At 47.9% G+C, this 23,273-nt stretch overlaps 1 protein-coding gene across 1 annotated transcript in view; it reads right to left on the bottom strand.

The window, feature by feature from the left end:
* SLC7A1 (solute carrier family 7 member 1) overlaps positions 1-23,273 on the bottom strand; it is an 86,653-nt gene that overhangs the window by 19,630 nt on the left and 43,750 nt on the right. Inside the window, exons 3-5 of the mRNA XM_033236338.1 lie at positions 7,758-8,141; positions 4,766-4,924; positions 2,511-2,685 (exon numbers count right to left, since the gene is read on the bottom strand). Coding sequence (XP_033092229.1) covers positions 2,511-2,685; positions 4,766-4,924; positions 7,758-8,127 — 704 coding nt within the window. The 5' untranslated portion in view covers positions 8,128-8,141. The remainder of the gene's footprint in view (positions 1-2,510; positions 2,686-4,765; positions 4,925-7,757; positions 8,142-23,273) is intronic.

Genomic DNA, 23,273 nt, shown 5'->3' with positions numbered 1-23,273 from the left:
AAGTGGGGAGAGAGGAGCCCTCTGCTGTTCCCTTCTCCATCCTGCTGGCCTGAGCGGGAAGAGCTGCCTTGGGCCCTGGGGCGCCTGGCCTGGATTCCTGGCCGGGTGCAGCGACATGCTGGACTGACCACCCCCAGAGGTTGACCAAAGAGAACCAAAGCCTTATCTTGTTGAAGCCAGTGTTATTTGGGGGCTTCCATCCTAACTGGCAGGCACCATCCCACAAAACTTTCTCAACAGGCTTCCACGCGGGGTTGATGCCTCACTATTGCTGTGTCCACCGAACACTGGATGGGAATGCCAGCAGCAGCCTGAGTCAAAGGCAAGCAGAGCCATCCAGACTGCAGGGTAACACTCCTCTTCCCAGACCAACAGACAGACCGACCTAGTTCCCAGGGGCCTTCCCAGACGGCTCGAAGACAGCATCCTGAAATCACAAACCCACGAGGTCACACGGCCTCCCATGCAAGCTGAAGCCCCGTACGCTACGTGGATCAGCCGGACCGTGCCCTGCTATTTCAGAGGAACAAGCCATCTCAGGCAAGACTACACGGCTGTTGTCAGAAACACAAAGTTACGGCTGGAAAAACAAAAGACAGAAAGATGCTTAGAGATTTTAACAACATGACAGAGCATGCCAAGCAGACTCCAGTCCTGCAGAACTCCACCTCCTAACATGGCCGATCCCCTGCCAGCCCCGTGGTCAGGGCGCTGGGCCCTGGCAGTGAGGCCGTCAGATGTAGCTAAGGGGGCCTCACCTGTGATTGGGGGTTGGGGCAACAAATGCTGCTTTGTCTGGGGGCCGGTACAGCTAGCTCATCATTACTAGGGCATCAGCGTGAGGCTGACCAGTGAAAGTAAATACCATCAGCTGGCACAACCAATCTCTTCATAAAAATAATAAAATTAAATCTCGATTGGCAACCAGTTAACAAGAGGTGCTCTTTCTATTTCATTCCTGACCTGTAACTAGCAACCGCTCAAATATGCTCTCTGAGTTTTCAAAGGCTACTATGTTCCTTCAAAGCATATTTGGAACTGGCTTTACTCCACCCTAAACTAATGGGCATCCATAAATTTGGCATAAATATCACTCTGAAATGCTTGGGATGACATATTCAAAGTTTTCACTTCTCTGTAACAGAGTTTAGGAAGCAAGGGTATTTTTACTAGAACTGCTAACCACGAAATATTTGTGTTAGTGAAGTTTCGTGCACCGAACGCCATAGCTTCCTGTTTCCATTCAAGTAGTCACACATCAATGCCTGCCCACTGGTGACAACACTGGACAACATGGCTGGGCACCTGGCCCTGAACCAGTGACCAACTGGGCATACGTGACTGCTAAGATTCCCCATGTGGGATAGTGCTTCTCAGCCTCCCTTGCAGTTTGATGTGGCCCCCAGTGGACTCTTGCCAGTGGAATTTCTGTGTGTCTTCTGGTCTATCCTGAATAGCCCTGAGCACTCCCCTCTATCCTCTCTTCTTCCTTCTGGAAGAGCTGGGTCACGCTTGTGCCTACAGCCAGCTCTGACCGGGCAGACGAGGACAATGTCCCAGTGGAAGACGTAGAAAGACGGAAGATGTCTGGGTCCACAGAGGCCTGTGGTAAAGCTGGCCAGCCAAGTTGGACTGCTCATTTCAGGACTGGAAACATCTCTTTAAAGCCACTCCATTGTGGCACCTGGGGGGTCTCTTTATCATAGCAATTTCAACCTTCAGTCTTAATGAAGAATCACACACAAAGTCTAAGCCCCCATTCTCCATCCAGGGACCTAAAGAATTATGTGGAGATCTGACAAAAGATAAAAAAGATATGCGATGACTGTTGAGCTTTTTTTCCTAGGTTATCTGAGCTTGTCAGTGAGGGCTGGGTAAGAGACCTGAGATGGCACAGGGTGGAGCTATCACCTCCAGTTCCGGGGGTCAGAGACATGAGGGTGATGGGGCCACTGTCACCAGGGCTGGAGCAGCACAAGTCAAATGCTGGCAAAAGAGACTGTTGTACTCACATTCTGACACTTCAGTCATTCTGCAAACCTTCAAAAACAGTTTCATCTATTTCTCTTCCCTCTACGTTATTAATGTAACAGGAAGATATTCAAAGGTAAAGTGAGGTCACCATGGCACTGCAGAGAAAAATGTTTTCTGAACACAAAATCCGAAAGTTGGCCATCAAACAGAATCTGGGGAAAGAGGGACCATGTAATGAGTCTGATAAGAATCTTGAATGATACACAATTTGGAATTAGGGTGATTTTCTTTCCCTCAGTCTTTCTTGTCATACAATAGTCTTTCCATTTCAGGGGAATAAACCTTCACACAAACTTGATACATACAAAATACCCTCAGCTACTTCACTGCAGAAAAACAAAACAAATCAATTAACAACATATACTCCAATATGGTGTTTTTTTTAAAGCACATGCCATCCTAGCCAGTTACATCCTCCATACAAGTCTATGTCATTAAATACCAAATAAGAAAAATGGTCAGAAGCAGCAACTCACTTGTTCAAACAGAGACGGCCTGACGCGTTCCCAAAATCTTCCTCCGTGAGCTGCCAGTTTTTAACCGACCCTTTCACAAATCCTGACACCATAATGAAGCCCAGGACCAGGACGTTGACACAAGTGAATATTTTGTTGACCATGGCCGACTCTTTCACACCAAGAGTTAAAAGTCCTGAAAAAGCGCACAGACACAAAACCTTGTCTGAGTGTTAACCACCAACTGTGAAGGTCCTTCCTGGATGGGGATAAGAAGGTGACTGAAAAAGAATCCAAGTGCATCGAGCTTCTGCAGACCTCTGTGAGCGTCTGGGACTGGGGTGGATTAATTATCTTTCTGGGGGCAGGGATCGGGGTCTAAATCACCAAGGTTGTGGGTGCTTCCCAGGCCCTCCTAGGTGACCCCCAGGTCCCCTAAGAAGCCTACCCAGGAGCACCCGAGGACTGCAGAGATCTGGAGCATGCGCCCCTCTCCTAGGGACGGGAAAGCCTGGACCCGCACACCAAGCCACTCCCGCTCACTAAAAGAATGCACTGCTGGGAAACAGCCTCCAGGAAGAATCCAGGAAGAAGCGCTTTGCTCAGTTTCCTGGGAGAATGGGCATTTTTCACAAGAAGAAATTATTCTGGTTGACTTTGGGATGTTAGTGATATTAACAGTAACAACTAACTATGGTTCTGGAACCACTAACACACATGGTTCCTCATCGGACTCAGTGCATATAAAATAACATCCGAGCTAGGCTAGCTCTAGCTTGCAAACTCATTTTTTTTTTTTTTTTTAAGAAAACTAATAAAGGTGCCCAGGAACCTCTGACAGCACTACCTTTGAGGCGTATGCCCCAGCACCACCTTAGGCTGAAGAGGTCATTCAGGTACTTCCGTAGCTGAAGTCTTTGCTGCACAAGAAAAGTGGCATCGAAGGGGCTGGTACCACTCAAACACAGCCAGGATTTGAGACCAATGCTCTGCCATGGACGCCCCTCATAGTTTTAAAATAAAAACTGGTTGGGTGCGGTGGCTCACACCTGTAATCCCAATACTTTGGGAGGCGGGCAGATCATTTGAGGTCAGGAGTTCCAGACCAACCTGGCCAATATGGCAAAACCTTATCTCTACTAAAAATATAAAAGATTAACTCGGTGTGGTGGTGCGTGTCTGTAGTCCCAGCTACTTGGGAGGCTGAGGTGTGAGAATCACTTGAACCCAGGAGATGGAGGTTGCAGTGAGCCAAGATCGCGCAACTGCACTCCAGCCTGGGCGACAGAACAAGACTCTGTCTCAAATATAAAATAAAATAAAATAAAATCTGCTGTACTTTTGAGATGGAATTATAAAGTACAGATGTTAGAAGAGCATTGTGTGATTAATCACAGGGAGAACACCTCAACACAACAATATATTTCTTCTTTACTGTTCCTCCTTCTTAGGTTTATTAAAATAAAACCTCACTAGTGCAGACTTACTTTCTGATGCATGTTTCTGCCAGCTGGACCAGAAATACTGCTGAGACCAGCCTGAGTGAAGTTATTTCAATTATGTGGTGTGTAAAATAAGGCATGTCATTTTTAAAACTCATCCAAGATTTTCTGACCCCAAATGAGAACTTATCTGCATTTCAGCTTCACGTTTATGCAGCCCCACAGAGCAAAACTCGCATTGCACTGGCCAAGACATGCACAAATGTCACTAGCAAGAAGTTGCCATCAGCTGTGTTCAGGCAGTCTTTGGGATTTTTCAAATTCTGTAACCACAACTCTGTCATGAAACTTATTTATTGAAAGGGTGTTTTGATGGTTGTTAGGTGTAAAACCATCCAAGTCGTCTTCAGACGCCCCAGGCACACATTAGTGTTCCAGATGGAGCTCATTCCTCCACATTTTCCTGGCTGATGAATGACAGCTTTGCTTTCCAAATGGTCATCCTCTGAGTCAAAAGAATTTTTATTCCCAGGACACTCATACAAAAAGCCTGCAGTGCTGACAAAATCTTATTCCACAAACAGCTAGACTAAACACCTAAGATTCTTTTAATGAAATGGCATACAACTCAGCAGCTATGAAGCAGGCCAGCCCCATCTGAATCTACAAGAAGCCACGAAGACAGGGACAAAGATGCCTGCATGAACTACAAAAACAAAACAGAAATGGGGTTGTGGTTAAAGAGATAAGTAAAGAAAGGAACTTAGGAGCCTCTCAGGGAAGCTTTGACCATCCCTCTGACCTGATCTCTCTTTCAGTGTGGGCTTTCTTTACCTGTCAAGATGAGAATTATGATCACCGCGAATATGTCAGGGTTTTCGGCCAGCACGCCGGGGGCGTTCAGAGCCATGTGTGTCCGTGAGAACTCCCCGATGGGTCTGCCTATCAGCTCGTCGAAGGTGGCGCTCCAGGCCCTCGCTACGCTTGAAGTACCTGCCCCAAAGCACACACAACAGAGGGATGTGAGGACAACTGTTGGCCAGGTATTTGCAGTGGAGTTCCATGTTGACAACATCATTGCAGGAGTCACTGACGGTGCACTGGAATCTGGCGGCGGCAGCCAGACCACAATGTATGCTGAGCCAGAAGTGATGGTCAACTAGTGCTAAGTGCGAGAAGGCTTCTAGGGCCTACAGAGGAATGCATTTCACACCCCACCCAATATGCACAGGTGTATTCTATCAAATATATATATCCGAATAAAAAGTTTGCGAAACAAGTGTTACCACCTGAGAGGCACTCTGATAGTATGCAATGCTACCTATTTTGTTGCATTGAAAGAGTAAACATTGATGACAAGTCATGAAAAATGGATTTCATAATGCACTCCTGGGGTGCAGCTGGCAGTCTGGAGGAACCCCATTCAGGAAGCCTCTTTTCTAGGGAACCCCTGGCAGCAGAGATGATGGCGCCTGCACCATCATTCTCCTCCCAGCAACAAGAGGAGTCCCAGGAGGTCCTTGAAGGGGCTGAACCCCAGCTCAGGGACAAAGCCACTTGCTCACCGCAGAGTAGGCATCAGCCACCTCTGCCACTTTGTGCCTGAACGTGACTCGGAGGCCATGGCATCCCCAGAGTGCGGGACCGCAGACAGACCCCAGCTCTCCTCATTCTCCCCTCAGCCTGCACCCTCCAGCGCCGAAGAACACCAACAGGGCAGCACCCAAAATGCCAACAATAGTTGGCTGCTGTCTTTCACTCTCGTTCTCTCCTCTCATATAATTCCGAAGAGAGTCAGAATGCGTTTCCATTGGTGTTTCTCAGGAAATGTCACTAAAATTCCAGTATTTTCATAGAGCATTTTCCTTTATTTTCAAAGGGGGCCTTGTCGGTGACCATGGTCCTAATTATTCACCGCATATTGCCAGAGTCATCTGCAGAGATTCAATTTCACTGTTTGGTCTTATGATAAGTATCTTTCCAACAACTCAGAAGTTTAACCACATTTCTTCCTCTTGAGCAGCCAATCTATTATGAATTCTGTAAAAATGGTCTCACCATCTCCCTGTCACCCCCAAAGTGGCTGGCTCTTGGCAAATGTGGCTCCCAAACCCTGTCCTGCTCGATGAGAGGGGCTACCCCACCCTTTCTTCCGAGCCTACCCTCTCCCAATTTCTGAACCATGCCTTTAAAAAAAAAATGTTTGCTAGAAAAACTGCCCTTCCCAGCAGCTAAAGCTGCAAATATATTTTCATAATGCATGCAAATGTTCTCACACAAGCAAATGGCACTCTGGCAAAGCCTTTCATTTGTTGGTCCAGAAGCTGCAAGCAGTTCATGCTCAATGTATATTTTATGCTCAGGTAAATCCTCTGGAAACATAACGGTCCTTTTACAATAGCTACATTCCCAGTGAGAGACTTCAGCTTGTGAGAACCATGTGTGGCTGTAAGTTTTGATGGGGCATTGAAAGAAAACATTATGAATTTTATTTTAGAGCCCAGAAGACTAAGCTATGTTGGCTCTCAGCAGATACTGCAGCTGCTGGAAAGAAAGAGAAGGTGCTGCTCAGAAAGTATGAATGTGTGTGCGCCGTCTGCCAGCTGTCCTGGTGAAGGGGGAGTGGTGCCCCCCATGCAGAGACAGGGCTGCGGGGAGCCCAGGGCTGCGAGGGTCCCAGCAGGCAGCATGCATGGCAGGGAGGGTGTGGTAGGGTCCAGTGGGAGCTGGCACAGAAGCAAGGTGGGACCCACATGGCTCAGCTTACCAGGTCTTACTGTTTTTTCGCTATTACCAAAAAATTTGAGAAAAAACATAAACGGCATGTTGAGTGGCCGTTTGTACCCTTTGCTTCTTCTGAGACTTAGGTTTTTGTTTCTTTTAAGTTGACGTGTTCAACTTCAGTTGTAATCAAAATACAGAAAAGCATAAAGGGAAGCAAAGCATGTTTACCTGGCAAACTGGAAAGATTTTCTACATTTGCTTCTTTATTTGCTGGGTGGTTGTGTTACAGGCCGATGTCCACTGTCCACATTGCAGGGAAAGGGGCCCCTGGCTACGTGGAGGATCACAGTCAACAAAGGCCTTAAAAACATGCAGACCCACCAAGAGCCATTCTGCTCCTTAGACAGGTTTAAGGAAAAGAATCATGGCTAAGCACAAAAACATAAAGTAATTAACTGTTTATAACAACAGCAACAACATAATGGAAACAATCTGAACAACCCATAAAGACATCCAATACATTACACGCTGTGTATATAAATCTATACAATGGTAGGCAAGCATTAGAAATGTTACCATGGAAAAATAGCTAATGATATGAAAAGTGTTTACTCTATATTGTTTTACAAAGAGGTATACTGTACAAAAATATACATTTAAATTCACAAAAATGTTAAAACAATAGTTCTATCTGTAGACAGTAAACTGCTGAACAGAGAGTGTCTTATGCCTTCATGGGATCCCTAGTGTCTAGCACAATGCCCGGCACAGAGCAGGTACTCAATAAACATTTATTAAAAGAATGAATGAATGAATAAGAGAATTAGTTTCTCCACGTTGTCAGGCAGGGTATTTCTACTTTCTTCTTTGTGCTTTTCTTTATTTTCCCAATTTTTCTCTATCAGCGATGCATTTACTCTAGTAATTTAAAAACATACTAAAAGAAACTAAATACTTTTAAATGAATCAGAAACATCCTATGAATTCTGTGCCTCTCATGTTAACAAGAATGACCTCTCCATGGGGCCTTCGCCCACACTTTGGAGGTGGGAACAAAGAGAAAAGCGGCAGAGGGCACAAGCTCCGGGCCCCCGGTACCTACCGATGATGTAGGAGAGGATTAAGTTCCAGCCAGTGATGAAGGCCCAGAGTTCTCCAACGGTGACATAGCTGTAGAGGTAAGCTGAGCCCGTCTTGGGGACCCGAGCACCAAACTCGCCGTAGCACAGGCCAGCCAGCACCGAGGCCAGTGCAGCAATCAGGAAGGAGATGACAATGGCAGGGCCTGCATTCTCACGGGCCACAGCTCCAGCCAGGACATAGACGCCAGCACCCAGCGTGCTGCCCACCCCGAGAGCCACCAGATCAAAAGTGTTCAAGCAGCGAGACAGCCGCGTCTCCTCCCGGCTACAGTCCACCACCTTCCGCCGCAGCATCTGCTGGCCAATGTTGAGCAGGACTTTGCACCCCATGGTGCTGTTCAGAACTGTTGAAAAAGAACAAAGATGTTTCCTGATTGCTCCTCATGTCATTCCATCATTCTCATCTTAGCACATTATTGAAACAGACAGTGATCAGGTCCTTCATAATCATTTCCTGCTAAAATGCTTTAATTCGTAGAATTCCACCATCGATTGGCAGAAGCACGCAGCCTTCTCCAGTTTCACCAGCACATACAGAATTATCCCAGCAGGCCAACAGATACAGCTGACTTCATTTCGAGGTCTCTGAGCTTTCACATTGGTATCAGGTCCTCTTAATGGAGACTCTTCCATGGGTGGAAATTATGTAGTAGAGGAAACACACATTAATGACATTGTTGCTACACTCAGTCATCAGATAATACACCAGGAAAAACAAGGTGTTAGTTCAAGTATTCTGTAATAGAAGGCAAATCAAACCATATCGTAATTTCATGATTAAATTACATTATTAAATTATTAAAACTCAGAGGCCCTGAATAACAGTAACAATGTTTTATTTAAGATCTTTCTAGGATCCTCTGAGGGTAAGGAGCAAGCTGTTTTCACTTTTAAGGTAACACAGAGGTAGGGCGAAGCAGAAAAATGTTGAGTTATTACCAGTGAGGGCTTTTCGTCACTTACTACTCCAGGAAGCACTTTTCTTCTGGGCTGAAATGTCAGCCCAATGTGCTCTGTGGTACATGATATATATGCATATCTGATATGCTCTTGGGCACTTATCACGAGAGGACATGTATCCATCCATCCCACCCTCACATGGGACATACCCCATTAGGGCCCAGGACACCTTGCGCCTTGTGGGATGGTTCTGAGATTGCTTTCCTCCAACCTACAGGCCCAACTTGCCTGGCCAGACGCGACAGGTGAGCCCTTGGCAAGGACAGGCCAGCAGCCACCCTCACAAAGCGGGAGCTTTGCTCCCCACGTCTGAAGGGAAGAGACTTCCTTCCACAGAGCCCAGGATGGAAGGGTGGGGGTGGGAAGGCAGATAAACTCTTCGGTGGAGAAACCCGAGGACCACTGCCTGCGCGGGTGACCGAGGCCAACAACAGTGACAGTCATGTTGGCAGAGTGACGTGACGAGAGGGGCACTTCATCTCCCTGGTCTTTCCCCCAAAACCTACAGCCCCAGGCTAACCATGGGAAAACCACCGGACACATCCCATTCCACAAAATACTGGACTGATTCTATCAAGGTCATCAAAAACTAGGAAGTCTGAGGAATGGCAGAGCCTAGAGAGGCTAAAGAGACGTGAGGACTAAATGCAGTGTGGGATCCTGTATGGGATCCTGGGACAGAAAAGGGACACCTGGGGAAAACGAGGGAAACCTGAATCAAATATGGATGTCAGTTAGTGACAGCACATCAATATTGATTGTAACCACTGTACCCACCAAAGTAAGATACACATTCCTAAGGTGAAATGGTGAGGGGCACATGCAAGCTCTGTATGCTTCACGATTCTTCTATAAATCGAACGCTATCCTAAAACAGAGTTTATTTTAAAAATCTAAGACAAAACCACAGCATGTGCACAGAGAAGCTATCATCATGACTTTCGGCTACTGAGGTACACACAAAAAACCACCAATTATTCATGTTGATCATCAGTTGGTATTTATTGACCTAACTTAGCTGCAATGAAGTCTCTTGAGATGGTAAGTCTAGAAAAGTCCGTGCCTAAGCACCTGGACAGTTCCCTGCCTGCCCACACCTTTGCACCCGCAGCTGCCGGGCAGGCACAGTGCAGTAGGGCCTCCCCAGGCTGCAGCTCAGGCCCCTCGGCAATGGTCACATCACCGATCAGCTCCAGGTCGTGCAGAAACTGGGAGTGGTGCCTGTTCTGTTTTACCTGACAGGCCGAGGGAAGAGAATAATCCCAACACTCAAAAATTTGAGCTAGAATGGGGAATAAAAATCATCTGATCCTATCCCTTTGTTGCATAGATGGGGGAAAACAGCTCAGACAGCCAAGTGTCAAACAGGGTCACGGGCTCTGCAGGCGCCGTCCTCTGGGGTTCCGGCGGCATCGCAGGTAGGAAGGAAATGATATCATGGTGTCGCAGGTGGGGAAAAGTGGGGAGGAAATGAGGAGGAAGCGCTGCTTGTGGAACAGTGCTGGAGTGGGAAAATCAGACCTCAGAGTTTGAGAAGAGCAGGAAAGTGTCCCTGAGGCCGACAAGAGAAGAGCAAGCCGAGAGAGACATGGCTTCCCAGGTTGTTTTCAGCAACACACGGGACTGCTTCTGCAAGCTCTCGAGCCAGAGCAGTTCTGAGGTGTCTCAGCAAGGCAGGGATGCCTGCGGCTTCCTAGGCAGTGAAGTGAGTGCTTTTGAGTGGCACCAGGGAGGAGGAGGAGCAGGAACCAAGGACCTGGTGGTGCTGGGACCCCAGGATCTGCAGGCTCAGGGGGTGATTTCTCCTGGAAATGCCTTTTTCTTTTCTTCCTTTTGGGGAATTAGCCAGATTTATTCACGTCAAATTGTAAATCACAACAAAGGGTTTAGTAAACAATTACTTGCATAGTAAATTGAAAGGGAAAATGCAACATAGCCCTCAGCTGAAAAACCTGTGCTGGGAGATGTGCAAACATTGCTGCAGTCACTTCTCAATATCCCTTTTGGCAGGGAGGGGAGTAGTTTAAGTAGAGGAGCCTTGAAGAGAAACAGGGTGTGAAAACTCCTTATGACTTGCACTGTTTCAGATCTGGTGAGGCAATGTGGCTGGGGGATGCACAGACAGTGCCTGTCTGCTCCCAACCTCTCCCAGATGTCATTTCTGCTCAAGAATAAGCAGATTCTCTCCATAAAATACTAAAGGCCGGCCGGGCGCGGTGGCTCACACCTGTAATCCCAGCACTTTGGGAGGCTGAGACGGGTGGATCACAAGGTCAGGAGATCGAGACCATCCTGGCTAACACGGTGAAACTCCGTCTCTACCAAAAAATACAAAAAAACTAGCCGGGCGAGGTGGCGGGCACGTGCAGTCCCAGCTACTCGGGAGGCTGAGGCAGGAGAATGGCGTAAACCCGGGAGGCGTAGCTTGCAGTGAGCTGAGAGCCGGCCACTGCACTCCAGCCTGGGTGACAGAGCGAGACTCTGTCTCAAAAAAAAAAAAAAAAAATACTAAAGGCCAAGTACAAGGGAAAGACAATACTACTCAATAGCATTTTCTTTCCTAGGCCTCACAGGATAACATAACCTACATGCCCAGAAGGTGAGAAGGGGTCGCCCTGCCTTTCTCTGTTCTGGGCTTCTCAGGAGGGCTGTTCCCTGTTTGCACTCCTTTCTCAAAAATGTGCTGTTGTCCTAGGCAGAACCAAAGCCACAAGAGTAACCAAACGGATTGTTGGCAAGGAGCACACCGGAGCCCAGACACACACCAGTTACATAGTTCTGGGCCTACGTGGAACAGAAGGCTAATGTGAGCCGGCTGCTCGCATAAGAGGACAAATGACGCCTGTGGAGGTGCGCAGATGCAAAGCCTATGCACACACATGCACCTATGTCACCACCAGCACAGATCACTGCTACCAGTTGAAAACCCACTCAAAGAACCAAGCAACTTATGCTGGGGGGACCTCTGCACCCCCTTCAAAATGAAGGGGCAGGTGATTAAATCACTGCAAGCTTAGATACAGATAACGATTTTCTAACATAATGTGAAAAGGGCCTTTCTGGTGAGACATCTGTGCACAGATGCGGCTCATTTCCCCTGAATAGGTACGCAGCGGCCCGTTTTCTTTGGGTATAGTTCTTGGCCTGTTTCCCCCGCACCAAGCCCAGGGAAGTGCTGGAGGGAAGTGTTTGGGTCTCAGCGGGGTAGGGTGGGGACAGCTGGGACCCCTACAGGAGATTACTTTTACCTTGGTTACTTTATTGCTTGCTGTCTAGGGAGAGGGCAAACTCAATTCCTTTGGAAGACACTAGAACAAAGATGCGGCCAACTGCTGCTGAGAAGCCCAGAGCTGATAATCTGGAGAACATAAATGTTTCAGGCTAGGTGTTCACTCCTACTTCCCAGGGTAGGAGAAAATGAGACACTTACTCTGTCTTGTGTTTATTTTAGGAAATATCCTGTCTCCTTGGAAATAATGCAAAAACCTGTTCTCCAAGTGGTTTTATCTGTCAGCATTTTGTACACATTTTACCAGTTCTTACATTCATGCCAGGACTCCAAAGCTGGTTGTTCAACCAACAGTGAGGCTGCACAAAGCTACTCTGCACAGAATTAGTCTAATCATTCCAACCCCAGCAAGCAAAGCCAGCTTGGTAGAGACTTCCTGCTGTTGGGGTTTACACAGAAAGTTGCCAGAATATTTTGAGAGCATTACCTGGAAATTAGGTGAGGAGGAATTTATACAACAGTCGACGCCTCCTTTTATGTGAGGGTTTGATGGAAATCTTGCAACCCCAAGTATCTCGGATCCATCTTGCTCCCTGCCATTTATTATCAAAGAACACTTACCCGCAGGGTGTCCTCAGAAAAGCAAGTTTCCCACAGGAATTCGAACTCTGCATTCTATTCTAGTAACCACTACGGAACACCAGGAGTTTTACTGGCCCAATGGGTCAGAATTTGAGATAAAGACTCTTTTACACTCCATTTTAAAGATTTCTGATACAAGTGAGCAGGGGTGGATGGTGTGATGTTTCCAGCCTTGAATTTAACGGATCTTTCCACCACTGATACATTCCAGCTTAATGGCCTCCTTGGGGGACGGGAGGAGTCAAAAGTAAGCTGTTATGCTACACTTGGAAATGCCCTTCTTTCAAGAAAATCTTCATCTTGGGATCTTTAAGAAGCCAACACTTTTAGTCTGCCCTTTCAGTGGCCTTCAGAATGGCTGGGTCCCGGCAGACCCCTTTCTCCAGGCACCTGGCGGGAGCCAGCCAGAGGAAAATCTTTCACCCTTGCAGGAGAAAGACCGTAGTCTACGTTTGTACCAGGCTAAGGAATCTCTGTCTTTGCTAGGGTGGTAGCACTATCATAGGATACCATGAATGGGTGGGCATAGTCAATGGCGTCTTTTCAGCTTTCCTCAACAAGAGTGGCTGGCCAGCCTCATGGCTGGCATGTGGGCAGCTGCCCAGCAGTCCCAGAGTGCTCCAGATTGAGTGTGCACAGAGGGGCAGGGCTCGTACAGCTGAGTGAGCTGCAGCCACAGATGGGAGAAGGGGACACTGGCCACGGTGGGAGAGGACGTGGAGTCTCAATGACAACGGCAAAACCTCTGTTTAAGGAAGTGATCTCAAACCAGGATTCACTTCCCCACAGATGTTAGGAGGCCCAGGTGCAAGAACTCAAATTTTAAAAAACAAGTCAGATCAGATGGGACTGGCAGAGACACTAAGGATGGAGACGGAAGGAGGTAGGCATGGTGTTATAAAAAAAGAGGTACGAAAGTGACAGAACTAAACACAGTCTTGAGAAGCAGCAATGGAGGTCCCTTAACAGGCAGAAAGAGACTCAGAACAGAAAAGGAAAGTAACGGTGGTCAGTGCCTGAGACCATCAGAGGACAGGTCATAACTGACCTAACATGGACTCATTAGTCCCGGGTGAACTGAGCCTGCTACAATGGTAGATATCACAGTCTTTCTCCTGTCATCAGAAGCCACTGCCAGTTTGGGCATGACGGGCAGGGAGCAGATAGGAGGACTGATCTTAACAAGTTTAGTACATATCAAAGGGAAAACCCTTATTCATAAAAATTCAATTCACATACAATGTATAGAAGACTGACAAATAGAGACTAGCACAATTGGGAAAATCATGAAAAATCTTCATCTTGGGATCTTTAAGAAGCCAACACTTTTAGTTTGCCCTTTCAGTGGCCTTCAGAATGGCTGGGTCCCGGCAGACCCCTTTCTCCAGGCACCTGGCGGGAGCCAGCTAGAGGAAAATCTTTCACCCTTGCAGGAGAAAGACCGTAGTGACATGCTCACAAATGTTGAATACAGTTTAAGATCATTCTGGATGTTAACATGATGTCACCAAGAGAAGTGGAAAAAATGAGAAAAACTCTTCCTGTCCAAGAGTAGGAAAATTATGAATAACTTGTAATGGCATATGACAAAATAATGCAGCCATTAAGAATGTCTTTCTAGACTATGTATGGACAATGAAGAAATGTTCATGACAGGTTCACAGAAAACGTATATATTTTTGGATAAGCAAAATACATATGTATCCTTTAAATGCCAGATAAAAAGTATATCAAAATATTAATAGCAGTAATTTTATTATTCACTATCATAATACTTTTCGGCCGGGCACGGTGGCTCACGCCTGTAATCCCAGCACTTTGGGAGGCCGAGACGGGCGGATCACAAGGTCAGGAGATCGAGACCATCCTGGCTAACATGGTGAAACCCCGTCTCTACTAAAAATACAAAAAATTAGCCGGGCGCGGTGGCGGGCGCCTGTAGTCCCAGCTACTCGGGAGGCTGAGGCAGGAGAATGGCGTGAACCCGGGAGGCGGAGCTTGCAGTGAGCCGAGATTCCGCCACTGCACTCCAGCCTGGGCGACAGAGCGAGACTCCGTCTCAAAAAAAAAAAAAAAAAAAAAAATACTTTTCAAAATTCTCTTTAAAAATTCTATTTTATTTTTGTCATTAAAAAATACATACAATCTTTCCAAAGTCATTCTGCATTGCAGAAGGCATGTTCACCTACAGGGAGTACAGGCAGAGAAAACCTTTCACTGTGCAAAGTGTCACTAAAGACTATATGAGCTCGGCCAAGCGCAGTAGCTCACGCCTGTAATCCCAGCACTTCGGGAGGCCGAGGCGGGTGGATCACTTGAGGTCAGGAGTTGGAAACCAGCCTGGTCAACATTGTGAAACACCATCTCTACTAAAAATACAAAAATTAGCTGGGCCTGGAGGCAGGCGCCTATAATCCCAGCTACCCAGGAGGCGGAGGCAGGAGAATTGCTTGAACCTGGAAGGCGGAGGTTACAGGGAGCTGAGATCACGCCATTGCACTCCAGCCTGGGTGACAACAGCGAAATCTGTCTCAAAAAAAAAGACCACATGGGCTCATTCGAAACCAGCCTGGGCCACGTGGCAAGACATCATCTCTACAAAACATTTAAAATTAGCCGGGCACTGTGGTATGCATCTGTGGTCCCAGCTACTTAGGAGGCTGAGCCAGGAGGATGGCTTGAGCCCAGGAAATCAAGACTGCAGTGAACTGTGATCACACACTGCACTCCAGCCTCGGTGACAGAGGGAGGCCCTGTTTCAAAAAAAAAAAAAAGACTAAATGAGCTCCACGACCATAAGAAAACTGAATTGGAGAGAGTAAATCAAAGAATCAAAAGTATGAGGATGGGAGGGGTGGTTCAAAATTATGCAGCTTAAAAAGAAAAAAACAATAGTCCACCTGTGCAGTGAGCGGCAGAGAAGGAAATGGCACAGTGCAAGGCCCCAGTCTCACTGGGAAGAGGCTCTGCCTAGAATGAAACATGACTTCTGAGCTTGGAGACTCTTTTAAAGGCCCCAGGGTCTACATCTGGCTGACCCCAGGCAGCTAGTGACATGCTGAGGATATAACTGAATTCCACCCGAAGTGACTGATCCCATGTCTGTTATGTGCAAGGCACTGTGACAGCTGGGGTTTAAGAGAAATGGGCAAACCCCGTCCTTATTCTTGGAAAGCACAGAGTGGTGGGGTGGGGCAGGAGGCTGTGAACATACACAGCAACTCCTGGGTCCCGAAGGGGAGTGTGGGACAAGGAAAAGTCTCAAAAAGCCACTACTTTCATGGGGGAAAAAAAAGGTGGCCTTCCCTCAAGAAGTACAGAGGTACAGAGCCATTTGGGCACTTCTGTATATTGAGCTGGAGGCCTTGGTTACAGACACTTTACACTCTTCTAAAATCCACAAGCTGCAGGCAGTATGACAGCTCAAGTCAGGCACAAGGCGGGCCAAGGGCCAGCGTGATGGCTGAACCAGGGGTTTCAGTCCTTCAGGCCTTGGTGACTTCACAATCAGAAAGTTTGAGAGCCCCGCCTCCCCGACACGGCTTCTGCCTACTGACTCAACTGGGCTGGTGGCCGAAGTTCCCAGGGATTTCTGAGGTCCCATAGACAAGGTTTATGGCCCACCACTCTAAGTCTTACAGCAAAGGCAACATTACACGGAGAGGAGTGCAGGAGGAGGCAGGGATCAGAGGTTCCACAGGAGGAGGGATGGAGGTGGGGAGGAGGCAGGGATCAGAGGTTCCACAGGAGGAAGGAGAGAGGTGGGGAGGGGGCAGGGATCAGAGGTTCCGCGGGAGGAGGGAGAGAGGTGAGGAGGAGGCAGGAATCAGAGGTTCTGCAGGAGGAGGAGAGGGGTGGGGAGGAGGCAGGATCAGAGGTTCTGCAGGAGGAGGGAGAGGGGTGGGGAGGAGGCAGGGATCAGAGGTCTGCAGGAGGAGGGAGAGTGGTAGGGAGGAGGCAGGAACCAGAGGTTCTGCAGGAGGAGGGAGAGGGGGGGGAGGAGGCAGGCATCAGAGGTTCTGGAGGAGGAAGGAGAGGGGTGGGGAGGAGGCAGGCATCAGAGGTTTTGGAGGAGGAGGGAGAGGGGTGGGGAGGAGGCAGGCATCAGAGGTTCTAGAAGAGGAGGGAGAGGGGTGGGGAGGAGGCAGGAATCAGAGGTTCTGCAGGAGGACGGAGAGTGGTGGGGAGGAGGCAGGCATCAGAGGTTCTGCAGGAGGAGGGAGAGGGGTGGGGACGAGGCAGGCATCAGAGGTTCTGGAGGAGGAGGGAGAGGGGTGGGGAGGAGGCAGGGATCAGAGGTTCCGCAGGAGGAGGGAGAGGGGTGGGGACGAGGCAGGCATCAGAGGTTCCGCAAGAGGAGGGAGAGGAGTGGGGAAGAGGCAGGATCAGAGGTTCTGGAGGAGGAGGGAGAGGGGTGGGGAGGAGGCAGGCATCAGAGGTTCCACAGGAGGATGGAGGGGGTGACTGGGGGTCATGCGGGGGGGAGACGACACAAGGCTGTACCGCAGGTGCCATTCCCTGGGCTGAGCAGCCACCAACTGCAGAACAGCTTCCAGGCACAGCGGGGAACAACTGCCAACAGAGGCCCCAAAGCAGGCATGGCAAAGACCACACACACAGCGTCGGGCTTCAGCCAGGTAAAAGCAACTAAGGAGCACCGGGCTCCTACCACTCACACCGTGAAGAGGCCCAAACAAATAAACGAACAACCCACAGGCCGAAAGTGGACAATGCTGTCCCAGGAAGCAGCCCAGTGAGATCTTTACAGCGTGAATCTGTTGCTGAAACGGTTTGCAGTCAGTAAACCGTTTTCAACTTTTAATGTCATGAGAAAACATCAAGTCCAAAAGAACATAATATAATCCCAATGAGTACGTATGTGGGTGTAAAATCCTAAAATATTAACTGAGATTATAGGTATGTTTTTGTTGTTATTTTCTTCTTTTCTATCATTTGCTGTGTAGTCTAGAATGACATGTCACGTTTTCAATGAGAACACAACAGTAATGACTAAAAACACCTAACAGCCTGGGGCACTGGCCAAGTTAAAGTCCTTTACATACTTTACTTCATCTTTTCGCCCCCTTATCAGGTAGGCAATACCTTGCATTCTAGAGACAAGGAGATGCAGGCTTGATTACAACACAGTAATTCTCAACGCTGGTTGCACATTACAATCATCTTGTGAGTTTTTTTTAAGTAATGATGCCCGACCCCACCACAAATAAAATAACTTCTATAGCATTCTCCCAAGGAACGTCCCCAAGGGCATTTGACTAATGAAAGGTGCAGCTGGGGCTCAAGCCTCACTGCCTCCAAAGCCTTGAACTGCCCTCTGAATTGGATCAACAAATTCTGGGAAATGGCATGGTGGCGAGGGCAGTGGGGAGAGGGTATAAAATACAGAAGAGGGCACAGATGGCACTGTGGCCTGGCGGAGGGGGCACAGGGGACACCACACATGCCTCATCGGAGGGGGGGCAAGCTCTTCCCACTGACTCAACTCGGCCCCCTCATAATGCTCCCCCAGGGCAAGAGCTGCATGCCGATCATCCTTCTACGCCCCTGGCACCTAGCACGCACCAAATAGGATTGACAGGACCACAGCACACGCAGCACTCAGTAATTACCAATGACCTGAAATTCAGGAAGCTAACGGGACACTCACTTTTGTCTCAGGTAATCATCACCATGACCATCAACAACTTGTGAGGGTCTTTCTATCAAAGGAGATCTTATTAGCTGAATACTGAATGGTTTCATTCACCAAGGAATACATGTGTTTCTCTAAATGAATATAAATGTAAAAAGATGCTAGTCACAGATTAAAATCTAAAGCAACAATCTTGTCTAGGAAGCCCTCTCCAAGCCCGTCTCCTCACAGGTAACCTCTGCCTGCGCCCTCTCCCCACTCCCTTCACCCCCATCTGACCATCGCCCCCATGCCACTGTGAGGACCAGCTCAGGTCCCCACCACTCTGTCCGTCCAGGTTTCCACAGGCCCAAATGCATTGTGTTCAACAAGACACAGTGTCAGCGTCTCTGTTTCTACATGTGTAAAATGGGGATGGGACGGTCCTGCCACTGCAAGGTGCTGTGAGGCTCACATGAGGCAACGTACTGGGAAACACCCAGTAAACAGAGCTCACTGCTCTTCAAATGCAGAGAACTATCAGCATCGCCCCAATAGTAGCTATTACTGCCTCATAATAACATTTTCTTTTAAATCCCAATTACAGTCTGTTGGTCACTGTCTCTGCCTCACAGAAGCGGAGGGCAGACAATCCCCATCAGCTCGAGGTTCCCGTCACCAGGGTTTCCCTTCATGGAAGCTCTGCCACAGGCACTGTGAGTACCACCCACTCCACTCAGCTCCAGTCTCCCAATTCTGTTTACCCAAATCAAAGACTGACTTTAAAAAACGAGAAGCCAGTGGAAAAGCTATCAAGGACATCTTCACAAAATCCAGAGAACACCCGAAAAGCGTTTCCTCCTGAAGCCAGCAGGATGAGTGGAGAGCTCATGTCTCTCCGCCTGTTTCCATCATCACTCCGGAGGGCGGTGCTTCATCGGGAGAGACGCCCACGCCCTGCGTGCATGTGTGTTACAGCAAAAACAGGTATCCTAGCCTAGCCTAGCCTATCCTATTGGAGCCAGGGCTCCTCTGACACGTGCCTTTTCATCACACTTGGGCAGCATGGAAGAAAACATCAGTCTGTACACCCTGCGGGCAGGTCCTCGGGGAGACTCTCCGCGGCCTCCCAAGTGCAGCATCAGTGCGCCAGAACCAACCAGGGAGCTGGCCCGACACAGCGGGAGCTTCCATGAAACAGGCTTTACGTCTGCGCGCGCTGCATTTGGGCCTTGGAAATGGCTATGGAACCGGCTCTCACATCTCAAGAAGAAATCTGTTCTTTAAACAAATTTGTTCATTTATGTAAAAAGAAATGTTTTAAACAAAGCCCCCCCAAGATTAGAACACTGGCACTTTCATTTTCTGAGCCTCTAAGGTATCCTGGGAGTTAAATTAGTTTTCTTTCCCTCCTTCTAAATATTTCCTCTTCCAAAAAGCACAAGGAGAATCAGCATTGCAAACAGGAGCAAAGCAGAGGATTCCATGCCAACTTAACTGAATTTTCACTGGACATTCACAAACCGGTATTTTCCTACTCACTCACTGATTCACTCAACAAACCTTTAATAAACCCAGGCAGTCCACCAATTCACACACAGGCCTGGGAACACCTTAATCCATAAACTCCTGGAAATGTTCACTTCTCCCTCAGTCTCCCCACCATCACAAGCAACTTTTTTGTGAAAAAACTTGGAACTCCTAGAAAATTTACTGGTTCAAGAGGAGACAAAGAAAAGCTATGAACAATGGGGCACAGCCCAGGAACAGCCTCACAGTGAGCGGGGCCAGCTAGAAACAGCCAACATCATACAACACCAGCTCCACGTCACGTACATGCATAGATGTACTGCTGCATTAAATCCTCAGAAGGAAGCAATCAAGTCACAATGGCTAGTCCTCTTGTAAGAATAAGAGCGCGGAGGGTAGCTGGCGGATTATATTGCCTGCCATCACGTAACTTGTAATAGTGAAGCCAGGATTTGAACCCAGGTCACCTAACTCCTGAAACCCTATGGCCTGCCAGGTGCCAAACTGACTCAACTTTGACCAAGCTCATTCTCCCTGCTGCCTGATAATTCTTACTTTATTTGTTACCCTGTCTGAAATCCTACAAACATAAAAGAGTCATGAGTTAAGTGACAACCTCTTCTTGAATGTGACACCCCTGTAAAAATGAAGCCCATTATTATTCATGCAGGGGAGTGAATCAGCGTAATCCATCCACTTCCCATCCAGCCAGCTGCTAGCTGTGAGGTAACAGGAACTTTATCTGGGACTGAGGAAAAGTGGGCAATTTTGGCTGCAGGACCCAACCGGGGCTTCGGCGGAAAGTTGTGGAAAGGATACAGATAGCAGAGGCCTGGAAGGGGTATGTGGAAGGAAGTGGCAGATAAAGCAGATGGATTACACATTACGTTGGAGATATGATGTCCCTGATAAAAGTAGGGAAAAAGTGTCAAAATAACATTATAGCAGTCCTTAATAAAAAAAAACATAAAAATAAGGGTATACAAAGAATCGTAGTACAGGAAGAAGTGAGGCATTTGTCTCCAGATAGAAGAAGATTATGAATGGTTCCTTCCATATTTCAACAATTTTTAAACAGTGAGTATGTACTGCTTCTGAATTAAGGGAAAGAAAATCTCTTTTAATGAAATCAACAAAGAGGGAGAACAAAAGCAGGCATGAGGGTCCCAGGACAAGCCAAGCCCACCTCGAGTCTGTCTAGGAGATGCTGATAAGCAGGTACATGGGGCTTCATTATGCTTTTCCTTTTACATTTGTGCATGTTTGGAAATTTCCAAAATTAAATGTAAAAACAAAGGACTTCGTCTGGGGCTGACCCAAAAAACACTGAGGAAACTCCACTACCTGCACCAAGTACCCCACTCCCCAAGCCCAGCGCCAGGATGCCCCAAAATGCTGTAAGTGACAGCCACATGTTAACTAGTTAAAGGGTCTTTTATATGGCATCAGGTTAAGCCCTGTGAAGCTTTCAATATTCAACCATATATGACCTAAAAAACAGCCAAGAGTCAAAGATGTGTAACAGGCAGACCTGTCCTTAACTCTCCTGGCGGTGTCCTGAGACACTTCTCTGGGCCTAAGTCTGAATCAAAAGAAAGTCAGACTGAAAAGCAACCCTCTCTCATACTGTAGCCTCTACCAGAAAAGCTGATGTGAGCACCAGGGAACAGACTTAGGCGTAGTTCACAGGCTATTCAAAAGCTGGTGGCTGTCTAAAACACTAGGCACATGCGTTTAGAAGCTATACGCTGGAAGGAGCACCAGTGAATTCTGCGGTTCACTCCTTCCTTACCTTTCGACGGGTAACAACCTCACTGGGGAGATGGAACCCATGCCCGCTGGACAACAGGTGGCATGTCAGTCACTGGGCGAGGCTGGCAATCTGGTCTGTGATCTGTGACTTGGGGCAGGGCAGGGTGGCCCTTTTAGGGGTCTTCAGTGGTCAGCTAAGGGATTTACACCTTTATTTAGACGCAGATTTTTAAAGCAAAGGAAGAGCATCCACAAAACATGATCTTGGGTGGACTAATCTGGTCTGTGTAAGAAACACTGAGGGGGGAAAAACAGAGCACGAGGACTTCCAACTTCTCGAGGTCCAGCCTTCTCCTTTTCGGTAGCAAATCAATATGCTCGCCTTACGGCACAATATTTTAATCCATCTCATAGAACACCTTTGCGTAAGCACATGCTGTGACCTTTCCTATTGATCTATCTGTTCCCCGGTCCCTGTTTTATTTGCAACGAGCCCTGACACACACATAAAACACACGCCCATAGTTACCATGGGGATTATCTACGCCGTTCATGTCACGCACCAGTAATTCCCACCAGGAAATGCCACATTTTATGGCAGGTCTTCCTGCCGCACTCACCACCACACTTTTTCACTGGTGGCCAGAATTTCAGACACTCACTCCAGAAGGAGCACACTTTTAATCTGACTTCTAATCTCAAAAGAATGTCACAGCCTCTTGGCCTGGCTGACCACCTTGCCTGCCTTCAGTCTTCAACAAGTGCTGGTTGTACTTTTCAAATGACGAGGCCTTCTCTTTATGTGGAGCGGACGTGCTAGCGGGCACTGAGAGAATAGCCTCTAGCAGAGAGGAGAATGCGATTCAATTTACCTGCAATTCCTTTCAGGTATCTGGAAACAAATGGCCAATTGTCCGCATGCTCGCCTGAACGATCAAAGACTGGGAGAAAATAGTGCCCATGGACCAGGAGGAAGCCAGCTCCATTCCTTCCCACCGCATGAGAGTGCCAGAGGGGTGAAGGGTGGAGCGGCCCTTTCAGCACACGACGTGGTCCGTATTTTATCCTCCGTCACTGGCAGTGCCACCTGCACTGCTTTCATCAAAGGCGCCAGACCAACACCATGACCACACACTGTCACTCTGGAGTGTCACCCCAACTTGACCCTGGAGTCAGCCCCTCAATATGCCAACGTTCAACTCAAATGTTCCAGACCGTGTATAATCAAAATTCTTCCTTTTTTGGTTACGGCTTTGTGACAGTCAGACTCTACATTTCACAGAATCAGGAGAAAAGGAGAGCACAGCTTACATCTATTGTTTGTTTTTTGAGACAGAGTCTCACTCTGTCGCCCAGGCTGGCATGCAGGGGCACCATCTCACCTCACTGAAGCCTCCGCCTCCTGGGTTCAAGCAGTCCTCCCATCTCAGCCTTCTGAGTAGCTGGGACTACAGGTGCGCATCACCACATCCAGTTAATGTTTGTATTTTTAGTAGAGATGGGGTTTCACCATGTTTGTCAAGCTGGTCTTGAATGACCCCAAGTGATCCACCCACCTCAGCCTCACAAAGTCCTGGGATTACAGGTGTGAGCGACCATGCACAGCCACTTCTATTGTTTTTTAAGGAGTTCTTAAAGGCTGAAAAGAGACATTTTAACATATGCCCCAAATAATATTCTCTACAGTCCCCATGGCCACAGAAAAACCTACTGTAAGGACCTCTTGCCTGC

This window comes from Trachypithecus francoisi, unplaced genomic scaffold (genome assembly GCF_009764315.1).
Source record: "Trachypithecus francoisi isolate TF-2019V2 unplaced genomic scaffold, Tfra_2.0 Contig01461, whole genome shotgun sequence".
NCBI lineage: Eukaryota > Metazoa > Chordata > Mammalia > Primates > Cercopithecidae > Trachypithecus > Trachypithecus francoisi.
The sequence above is the reverse complement of the archived record's forward strand: the minus strand, read 5'-3'. Positions and strand labels throughout refer to the sequence as shown.